Source organism: Periplaneta americana, chromosome 1, assembly GCF_040183065.1.
Source record: "Periplaneta americana isolate PAMFEO1 chromosome 1, P.americana_PAMFEO1_priV1, whole genome shotgun sequence".
In the NCBI taxonomy this organism is placed as follows: Eukaryota; Metazoa; Arthropoda; class Insecta; order Blattodea; family Blattidae; genus Periplaneta; species Periplaneta americana.
Window position 1 is genome coordinate 129941168 of NC_091117.1, and position 12108 is coordinate 129953275.

General features: G+C 34.7%; 1 protein-coding gene across 5 annotated transcripts in view; it reads right to left on the reverse strand.

Annotated features, from left to right (window-relative positions):
* Positions 1 to 12108, reverse strand: part of LOC138700920 (uncharacterized) — a 205283-nt gene that overhangs the window by 11590 nt on the left and 181585 nt on the right. For 4 of the 5 annotated variants that reach the window (XM_069827352.1, XM_069827361.1, XM_069827370.1 and 1 more), the window contains 3 exons: positions 10463 to 10607; positions 8810 to 9000; positions 4683 to 4883 (listed from right to left, as the gene is read on the reverse strand). In XM_069827352.1, the coding sequence (XP_069683453.1) occupies positions 4683 to 4883; positions 8810 to 9000; positions 10463 to 10607 (537 nt within the window). The remainder of the gene's footprint in view (positions 1 to 4682; positions 4884 to 8809; positions 9001 to 10462; positions 10608 to 12108) is intronic. The other variant, XM_069827378.1, reaches the window with a different exon arrangement.

The following is a 12108-nucleotide window of genomic DNA, read 5'->3' on the forward strand; positions in this document are numbered from 1 at the left end:
GCCTGTTATTGTTCTATAATTACAGTTAAAAAGAACCAATGTGATAACTTCAGTTAGGTTGTAATTCTTCTTTTGTTCCACTGAATTCTAATATAAAGTGTTTTCAGAAACTAATTACACTGAACAACAAGAATTTTGCTCTCACTTAAAACAATGTGTCCCTTATGGTTTGGTGTGCGCTGAATACGAAAATGCATCTCCTTTCTTCGTATCACATAAGGTTTTTTAAGATATACTATGATTTCACTTTTCAATAAGCGCACTCCTAGGAAACATCTGGTGCGGATTAGGGATTGTGAACCAAAACAAAAGCTAATGCATTTTATGAGTTTATGACCTATTTCCGGTTTCTTATGGTTGTTGGTACGTTCTTTCGTACTTCTAATAAATGAACATATATTGGTCCCTTCTATTCAGTAAATTTCATAACAGTTCAAAATAAGGAGGTCTACGCAATGAACAAACAAGGGTGTGGTTTTCACTAAGAAACGTTCGAGTGAAGGCGAATTAAATAGGCATATTTTCACCAGTCCACAAATTCGCAAAGTTTTGGCTGACTCTTTGTTTGAGGAAAAACTTTCTGTTACAGAAAAAATGGCACGGCGCACTTTCAAAGATGTTTGCTCAAATTTCCTCGGAAATTCTAGGGCAGACAACTACATCGAACTTGTGAAAACAATGTTAAGTAGGCTATATATGAGAAAATGAGGTGTAATCTATCTCTCAAAAATACACTTTTTACATTCTCATTTGAATTTCTTTCCTCCTAATGCTGGAGCTGTAAGCAACAAGCATGGGGAAAGATTTCATCAAGAACGGAAATATCTGAAATGGAAAGGCAATCAATATAAAGAAAGATCATCAACCAACATGCATGCAGACTATTTCTGATTCCTTGTAATAGACAGTCCCGGATCTAGTTACAAACGGAAGTCTCCAGAAAATCCTTTTAAATGGTAAATTAAAATTTCGAGATTTTTCTCATTATACACATGAAATATTTGTATTGTTGTTGTTGTGTTTTTTATATTTTAAACTATGTAAAATCATTTTTCCATTCAGTACATATTTTTCAAATATTTTGAATCCATAGTCTATTGTAATTTTATCAGTAGCAGTGAAAAATAAGAAAAAAAGTTTTTTCATTAAAAAATTAAGTTCACTCTCCCCGGACAATGGAGAGAGCGTTGTGCAGCCTCTCATTATGTTCTGTAGCTGTAGATTCCCAGAGCAGTGCATGTGCAACATTTACCATCCAAACAATGAAGCAGGGTGCTCCTAGATTGTAGGAAAAGTAAAAGGATAGCCCGTAATGCTTTCTGGCATGACTGCATTTCATTATCAATGAAATAATTTCAATTAAAACTCCTTCTGCAATGTGGAAGAGATGCAAAATCAAGTGAACATGAAAGGTATTTCTTTATTTGAACATATTACTTACGAATTGTAGTCAGTGAAGTCACCAAACTTACTTTTCTTGAATGTTTCACTTAGCGACAATAAGAATCTTTCCTTCATTGTTACAGGAATAGCAAAATGTAAGGAATTTTCTATATATAATAAAGGACTGCGACTCACTTGGAGAGGTACACGGTTAGTTTTCATGTACAGTAAAGTAACATTTGCATAAAAAAGTTATACTGGTATATATTGTCCCCTAAACTTCAAATAAATTCAGGGAAATTGTAACAGCTGCGTTATAAAAAATTGTATTATTGCAATCCAACACTTCGTTTTCAAACAAAAAATGTATGCATGGTAATGATAATAATCATAGTAAATATATTGTGTTTAAACATTTTCATTTTTATATGAATTTGAACAAATCTTTGAGATCTTTATCATAAGTCTTCTTTCCAGTTCTCCAAATTTCGAAAGTCTGTTTTGATTTAATACTCTCTTGAGATAAAGAGAGTCATTTTAATATCTGAATTAAAAGCGATTTAAATGATAATGAATAATAAGGATTCTAATTAATTTAACATTTTTGTTCGAATTAGGAGAAAAACACTTTTGACCTGACAAATTGGATTAACTGAATTACACTATGCTGTGTGAGATTCGGAAAAATATTGAGTTCGTCATGTTATTACTTTTTTTCTTTTCTCTAAAAATAAATAAATTTACAAAATGTCGACTAAATTGGAAAAAAAATATGTAGTTCTTAAATGAGTGAAAGACATAACATTTTCTTCACTATTTCGATAATATTTTTAATGAATAATGACGAATTTATTGTAAAATAGGAGCATAATTTTAAAGTTGAATATCATATACATAAGAATGACTTCAGTGACTTCAGCAGTTTCGCAAAGAGTCTCCAATTTTAGTTGGTGGCCAAGTTTGAAAAAAAACTCAAATTAGGCAATTCATCACTTTTGATCAGATACGAACCTTCAGCTTTGAGCAGTATGCAGAGTAAACAGCATCACAATGAAGGTTAACTACTTATTTAATACAGCAATGAAGAAAAAGAGTGTTATAAAAATCTTTAATTGTTTCTTGCATGTAACAAATTACGTCATGTATATTCTTTAAAGTCGAACTATTATAAGGAATGTATTATTTCTGTACCTTATATTACACTCTTAACTGTTTTAACATAGAAATGTAATCTACAGAGTGAACACAAAGTTCCATCACACCTATACAAATGTAATAGATTGAATACATTGTTTCACATAACATGAACAATGGCTGATAGAAGTGATTACACCATTGAAAAACGAAAGATGTTAAGTTCATAAAAGGGCAAGATCACGAAAGACAATGAAAGGGATTGTTCATATTTTCAGCAGAGATTTGGGCGAATGCCTCTCTCAAAAAGAGCACTTTTGTGATGGAAGCATAAAACTTTACCATAGGTAGTGTAAATTAAACCAAGAAGTCGTAGACCTTGAACCAGAATAATGTAGAGCAGTCGAGGAGTCAGTTGCAAGATTGTCCAGGAAATCAACATGTAAACAAACTGGATATATCCCAGTTGACAATATGCAAGCATATGAAACAGGACATGAGTGAAACCTATATCTACCCATGTTTGTTTAATGACAATGACGTAAATTTCAAAGTGTAGTAAAGTGATTTTTACTGATGAGAGTGCCATATATACTGTATTTTTTTTCATGGAGTGCAGTTTCATAGAAAGGACTTTGCCGACAGACCTTCTACTGCCCCCTACTAATTGGTTGTCATAAATAAATGTCTTCCTTACTGTGACGGAAATCTTGTCTTCTCCTGTCAGTAACCAATCACAACCCTTGTTCAGAAGCATTGACAGACTCCCGTAAAATCCGCGTGGAGGCAGACTTGCCGCGTCTTTTCCGAATTCCAAGAATGCCGTCGAGGGTCATCAGGATTGTGTCAGGATTGTGGCAACTGTGCAATGTTTGGACGAGGGGACAGGATGGAATTGTCAGAGGTGATTATGTAGGAAGTCATAAATTTGTAAGTGGGTGTTCAAAGGAAACACCGAACTGCACTCCTTGAAATAAAATAAGGTATACCAGAGATGTTGGGCATGGAATGTGGGGTTTTGGTTAAAGGAAAGCCAGCTCCTTGTGAGGAGTTTGAACACAATGCTACAAATAAGAACAGGCATGGACACTAGATGATCGTTTCGTCCATACTTTTTTGATGGACATCCCTGGACATACTATGGGACTGGTTCGTATCCCATTTGGAAGATCATGCAATGAAGGAAGGGAGCTGGTTTCAGCAAATGGGGAACCTGCTCATTATGCCATCACAGTGTGGAAATATCTCAACAAAGTGTTTCCCTAAAACTAGATTGGCCATGAGTCAGCTGCACTGCCAGCACCACTCAAATTGTGAAGCCTTGATCTCATAACATGTGATAATTCTCTATAGGGATACATCAAGTGTACTGTTATAGAACAACATTATGGTATCCTACAGTGCATGAAGTTAAATTATGAGATGTGTTTTCAGATGGGTTACTCCAGTAATGCTCCAAAAGAAATACCGTATATAACATGGTAGCACATTATCCTTTGTTATGAGAATGGCGGCACACATAGGTCTACTGATCCTTTGTAAATAAAGTTATAAATAAATTACAGTATGTTACAGAACAATGGTGCGTACATCAGTTACATTTATATATATATATATATTGGGAAGATGGAACTTTATGTCTCCAATATGTTTGTTAGTTAAAGTATATGAAACAACTGTACGTTAAAATTATTTCCTAACCCATGCTATCAAACAGAAATTACGTGACTCAAAGATTACAATACGAGGTGAAGTAAAGTCTACCAACATTATACTTTTAACACAATACCTATAACTTCAATAAAATATGAAATGAATTTCAGTTGAAAATAGAAAATCCTTGAGACGTGAATGCCAATGTATGACGAATAGGAAAAGTGAAAATTTACTATATATAGTTAAAATGCTAAAAAGACAAGACTCTGTTCATTTAAAGTACATGTTTGTGAGAGCTTAAGGGGAAAACAACAATCCACACTCCAACCTTTCTCTGAAAAATTTGAAGAAGATTTTAGAAAGTCAGCATCTAAGATGTTTAGAATGCAAAGCATACATGCTAGGCATTCTGCTGTTGTACAAATTGACGTCATGTTGGAAGTGCTGCAAGGAATGTAAGTAGCTGAGGGCATGCTCAGGTGTGCACTTGTGTGTGGGGGGATACAGACCACAGTTTTTACCTCCTTGCAGGCGAGATTATGAATAATTGCAGATCCTCTCTCTTGAAGTACTGCATTATCTGAGAGAAGGGAATTGACAGCCACTTTTGTTGTGCAGCGAATGTTACTAATTGTAGTATTGCAATACTGCCACTCTGATATGTACAGTAGCCACTCCGAACTGCTTAGATTTTCAAACATATTACATATCTGCAAAATAAAATAATGAATTTATTCATCTTTATTTCATAACATACCGGTACACTTCATTATTGATATCTGTACAACTGAGATTTTCAAGTCTAATTATCTAGTACATAAGTAACATCTCACCAAATACCATCTTGCTAAATCAATTCCATTGATGCTGAATATAGTTGATACAGCGTCATTAAATAATAAAGTAAAAAAAAACATTTCTTTCTTAAAAAATTACTTTCTTGTAATAATACAAAGGCATGACTATGTAAGTGACATTTACTCGCATAATGGTTAAATCATTGGTCCTCAACACCAGAGATATAGATTTAAAAACCCAAAATTTCTTACTGAATAATGAAAATGTCGAGGTTCTCCCATTTCTGGTGCTATTAATCGACCAATTCTTCTTAATTAACTAGCATCCTTATCACTGGTGAAGAAAACAGCAAGAAATTATTACATTGTATAGTCTTCCAAGAAACCAACTTCAAAGCAATTCTACAACGAACTTTCCTCAGAGCAAATAACGTATGAATTTTTGGAATTGAAGCTTACACCTTCAACTTTAAGTATGTCATAATTGTACGATAATATTTCACTATCAGGAAGAAAAAAAAAATTAAACATTTACAAAATCATTCACTCTAACTTTAGTAAATGAATATGTATTCACACTATATAAATGATAAAATTATACTTCATACTCGTGCATAGAAGATATTTTAACAGGCTTACACCATGTCTCTAAATTAAGTCCCACTTCAATAATTATTTTATTCAAATACTATCTTAGATTAAGCAATGTTTGATGGCTCATATGATTGTACAAAGTAATGGCTCATATGATGTACAAAGTACCCAGTTTTGTTTCATTAGAGTGAGTCATGATCGCCAATGTGAGACAATAAACATCAACGTGATAATCCAACTCCTGCCAGACTCTGGATAACATGTAGATGTCACAGTGGCTGCGGCTTCTCCAATCCTCATTCTGAGTTCCTGCAGGTCTTGTGGTAGAGGCAATACACAGACTCTGTCCTTTATTTAACCCCACAGGAAAAAATCATGACGTTAATTCAAGTCATCATGGAAGCCATTTCATGAATATTTCCCATTTGTCCTATTCAATGTTCTGGAAGTGCGTGATTAAGACAGTTGCGGTTTATGAGCTTCTTATGAAGTTGCAATGAACAGATATGGCTTCATCTGTAAATGAGCCGTTCAGAACAAAAGTGGTGTAAGTCAAAATTGGATAATGAGGTTTAAAGTAAAAATTCTGTAAAATACAGTGCAAAGTAGCAATTAATATGTCGTTCTTGCTATCCACTGACTACTAATAGTTTAAATAAAGTGAATATTAATTGCTACTTTGCGCTGTATTTTACAGAATGTTTACTTCAACCCTCATTACCCATTCTTGACTTACACCACTTCTGCTCTGAACGGCTCAAATGTTTCTTCCACACTGTCTAGTGAGATAATCCCAGCTCAAGAGGAGCTTTCCACAATTTTATTACTTTCGAGGGCTAGTTGAAAAGACTGTCATATATGCTCAACATATGTTCTATGGAAACTGCAGGATGCCCAGTCTTATTTCTATGGACACAAACAACCAGTTCTGACAAATTGGTGACGCCACTTCGTTATCAACTTACTGGTAGGTGCCTCTTTTTGCATAGTTAGCACACTTGCATAGCACAACCACTTCTATCGAACTGCAGGACGCAATATATTTTTCTGCACTATTAAATGCCACTATTGAATTGTGATGGTCAACTAGGGAAACTAGATTGAAAACAAAACAAAACAACACTGGAAGGGCTATTTTTACACATGCCACCTGATTCATCATAGTTTTTCTGTCAGGTTATGCACTATAAATTACTAAAAGTGGAACTTGCTTAGGGACAGGGTGTATATAGAAGTGTTATTTTACAAGTGAACATGTATTACACTTCATTTCAAACAATAAAAGGATGGAAAAACAGAAACAAGACGAGGTATGTGTGATAGAGAGTTCAATAGCATAAGTCTAATTTCATAATTTAAAAAAAAACTGGCACAGCTATTTGTATGTACATAAATGTGAAAAAGAGGTTTGTACATATGCATTCACACATATTAATTAAAAAAATTTGTGTGTTCTAAATAAGACATGAATATTGACATGCATACTAGTTGTTTTCTATTAGATGTAGAACTAATATTGTTTATTTATACTGTAATCATTCTTTAACTTTCTGTCTTCTCATGAAATAAAATTTGTTAGTACGCCTACCTATGCAAGCGGCATCCTTTCATATTTACACTAAGCAGAATGTATTGAATAGTTACAGGGACAGAAATCTCCATCGTAATAGCAATTTATCTGAAATAAGTCACAGTCCTGTTTATGCCCAAGACCCAACTTGCTTCAGAAGTTGAAGAATTTTGTTCCAGAATTTGGTATGCTGGCGATGTGCAATAAAATGACGGAAGAGAATGGCTTAAATGCTTATTTCTAATGCTGAAAAACAATTAAATTATGATCGCAGAAGAAAGATACTATTCCAGAATAGGATGATAAGTACAAAATAATAAGGAATTCCGGCAATCTGCACAATAATGTAAAAGAACATTCAGTACCAAGAAATAAGCATCTAAAAAGTGAACAGAATACTGATCTAACCAACATTTTAATAGGTAACATATTCATTTGCTTCACTTGTCACAAATAATAATACACTGACTTCATTCTATGAAATCTTTGTCCTCCATAATCCATTTCCTTCAGCAATGATCTGATATTTCTACATTTCGAGATAAAATATTTTCATTTATTTCTTTGTTTTAGAAACCCAGTGAAATATTTTGAATATTCTATAAGAACATAAGAGACTATGTTATTATCAGTCATAGAAGATATGCTTACAAGATACCTAAATTCAAGATTATGTCATGTTGCCAACTGAATTTTTTCAACAGAGAAACCCAATGCAGTTCGAACGTGGATCAGACATAACAATCTGCAACCTTAGTGAACATATTAGGAGATTTTCCAATAGAAGAGGAAATGAATTGCAACCCCTTCTATTAATTACACTCAATAGATGACAACAAAGTAACCAGTACAGAAAAAGGATTTAGGCCTACTGAACATGTGTAAGTTCATTCCAGTGGAATACTAGGATACTTACGAAAATCTTCGTGCTACTTAGTGAATGTTCAAAAAGAGATGTGTTTCAAATTCGCAAACAGAAGTAGTAACTTTATTGCAATATAAGTTTTTCTTTATTATATTAATATTTGCTCTCGTGTTTAATGAAATTTGTTTTCAATTGTAGATTCGTAGGTTAGATCATTATTCTGTTTTTGACGTTTAGATCCCTCTTCTGCTACAAATTCATATATATTTTTGAACAGTAATCAAACATAATTCAGCAAAAATTGGCATGAAGCACTAAAACTACCTATTTATTATGTGTGTGAAGGTTGGTGGGTCAGATAAATTTTCGAGGTAATGGTTTAAATATTCTTAAATTGTTGCTGTTTAGTCAACTATCCGAAGACAGGTCTGAACCTCACAAGTGACACAAACAAGGCATCACTTACGCAACTAATCCAGAGAGAATGAGGTAGGGTGGCCAGTTCCTTTCCCCCAGTGGCGTATACTGGTTAAAGGGTTTGGGCTACCGCTGACCCTATTATTACACAAAATATATCTAACAATTACTTTAATTTTAATTACTATGGTAAAACTAATAATACAAAATTATTACATTGTTATATTATAAACTTTTTCTTTTGTAATTTCCTTGGGCTACCGCCGGTAGCCCTGGTAGCCCGCAAAATACGCCCCTGCTTTCCCCCTCCATTGCATACATCGTCGGCTAGCTACATATGACACTAGTCATTCTTAAATATATTATCTATACAAACAGAGCAAAGGAACTTACAAATAATGCTAATGCTTCCTGTTCTTCAATTGATAATCTATCTACATCATGTGCATAGTTCATAAGCACATGTTCTCTCCTGTCTTGGTGTAGTAACAATATAACATCATCCTTGAGTGCTGCTGCAGCCAATACATTCAGAATTCGAACTCTAATTTCTGGCTTCAAAGATTTGTCGTGAAGTAATCGTCCTAGAATGGTACAAGTACAATGCCAAGTCAACATAATTTTATAAATATTCGAAAGGATACACAATTTATTGTTTAAGAGTCTTATGAAAAACAATAATTTAATTTACAATATACATTTATATGAGCCATCAGTTGGTAATAAACAGTGGCATACCCAGAATATTGTCAAGGAGGAATCGTTATTAAAATATATTGAAATATATCAATCCCCTAACTGCCTATTGTGCAATTCAAATCAAGAAATGATTCGGAACACCTCAAAATCTGTGCTTCAGTGGCTGACCATGACAATATCTTTGAAAAATATTGGAGTGCAAGAGGTTAAATGACTTTACTGTCAAACGCCTGGCATTAGAAAACAACAACAACTATGTTCTAATAGAACATATTCATGAATGCCCTTATAAAATCTTTGAAAAAATTTTTTCACAGCCATCCAATTTTTAACAAACAAGTTATATTTTCGCTAATATGTTTTCGCGGGATATCAGCCGAGTTAAGATTTTGGAATGCTCCAAGCTTTCGACTGCTATCTCTGCAGCCATCTTCAGGGAAGTGATGTCCGAACAGAAAGTCGAAAGGTTATATAGATGTGGCTGTCTAAGGTGAAACGGGATTGCTTGGCGGATCGGCCAATCCGGGGCCGGGAATTGTCATCGCTCGTAAGCTCCGCCCCTCCCGGGATTACTGCGTGAAGTTTGGCGGGCGGCGAGCCCTGTTCCGCTGGTTGGAATCGGTTGCCGTCCTCGGTCCGTGATCTTCATGACCTTGATTGTAAGAGGGCCTGAGTTGGTCTAAGGCCGGTGTCCATGCCTGACTGAGCTGGAGTCCACGGCCCCGGATTGGCCGATCCGCCAACCAATCCCGTTTCACCTGAGACAGCCACATCTATATAACCTTTCGACTTTCTGTTCGGACATCACTTCCCTGAAGATGGCTGAAGAGATAGCAGTCGAAAGCTTGGAGCATTCCAAAATCTTAACTCGGCTGATATCCCGCGAAAACATATTAGCGAACCAACGCCGAGAAAGCCTCAAATCATACAAAGTTATATTTTATATTGTGTCGGCTTCATTTTATTACAAGGTTGGTACTAGGCGTTAGGTCTCTCTATAATAAAGATAGTATTATTATAATTCGAAAGTGCTGCTGCACCAAGCACAGGGATTATACTGAAGAAGGGGTATGCCTTATATCAATATAGATTTTGCTACTCTGACAGTGAAAAATTAGAGAAAGAAAAATGTTTATGGATGAAAAAATACTCAAATCTAAATATGTTATTTATTGAAGTTCAAAAGGGGGGGGGGGTTAAACCTGACCATCTCCCCACCCTTGCGTACAACCTTGGTAATAAAAGTAGGTGAAAATTATAATTACTTAAATTTAACAATTCTGTCGTAATAATACCATGACAAACAAACCATGTACAGTAAGAGTATATGTGTGTATACATACTGACCTACAAAATTAAGGAAACCATCTCCCAACGCCCATGATCCCTCGTCTTCCAACATATATTGATGAAGTTCTTCCAAAGACTGTTGTTCTTCAGGTCCCAGTATTCCGTCTACAAGACCAACTAAAGCATCAAAGTCAACTCGCACCTGCATGGAAAGTAAAAAAATCATTATGAATATTCTATACCAGGAATTGCACATAATTTCACAAAAACAGCTATTATCCATAGTTTAAATTTTTTTACTTGGTTATTTAACGACGTCGTATCAACTACTGGGTCGATGGAATTGGTGATGTTGAGATGGTATTTGGCGAGATGAGGCCAAGGATTCGCCATAGATTACCTGACATTTGCCTTACGTTTGGGAAAACCTCGGAAAAACCCAACCAGATAATCAGCCCAAGCGGGAATCAAATCCACACCTGAGTGCAACTCCAGATCAGCAGGCAAATGTACTACAATCTGACTACTAGCGACCTGGTACACTGGTACTTAAAATACAGAGTGTGACACGATCATTAGACAATGTGACATTTGTATTTATATCTGTATCTTGTATTTATATCTGTATTTATCTTTTTTTTTCTTTTTTCCCCCCCCCCATTTTTTGGTATAAGTAAATGTAATTTGTATTGTCTATTGTAATTGGAGCTTTACCCCGTTATATATAAATAAGTAAATAAATTATGGTGTACACCAATAATTTTAATTCTCAATTACTTTTTTTTTCCATTTTCTCATAGTTGGCGAATATCTAATGTCAAGGGCTTGACAGCTAAGACACTGTCTCTTCTTGATCGATCTCGACTTATCTGAAAAGTTGTTTTAAATTAAACATTTCCAAGTATGCCAAGAATATCGTGACACAAAAAAAAAGCTGTGACCAATGAGTTTTAGAATCGATATAACGGACACTATATTCCAGAGAAAGGGGGACGGGGAAGAGAAAACTCCAAAACAGAAACAGCATGCATTCAAACGAGTGTCCACTCAAATTTCCTTGGTAACTATATCGAGCTGTTAGAACATGTGTTAATGGTAGTTCAGGAAATAGGCTGCAAAATAGTCCTGAAAATGCATTTCCTGTGCTCCCTTCCAGATTTATTTGCACTGACCCTTGAAACGCTCAGTGCCAAGCACAGGGAGAGAATCCATCAGAATACATCTTGAAAAGAAAGGAATGTACAGAATATATGGTCAGCCTTGCTGACTATTGTTGGTTTCTTATTAGAGAGAGTTTTGGATCTAACTAGAAACTAATTCTTCCAGAATATCACTTTACAACTGTAAGTAGAATTTAAAATTTTCTTTTTGTAATTATATGCAAGCAACAGCAATGAATTTTAGCGACTAAAATTCTGTGATATGATATTCATATTCTGCACAATCTTTTACATTAAATTATTACTATGATATACCGAAGTACATATGATATTTCCGTGCAAGAATTTTTCTCCGTTCTACCCATTCTTCTTTTAAATTAAAGTTGATCATTTGGAATGTTTGGTGTCGCAAAATTTTCTTTGCAGATACAAAAATAATAAAATTGTATTATTTAAAAAAAAAAAAGTGCAATCTAATTTCCCCGGAAAATCGTAAGTCATGGAGTATTCTGGATTTCAGATTTGGATTTAGTGCACATTAAT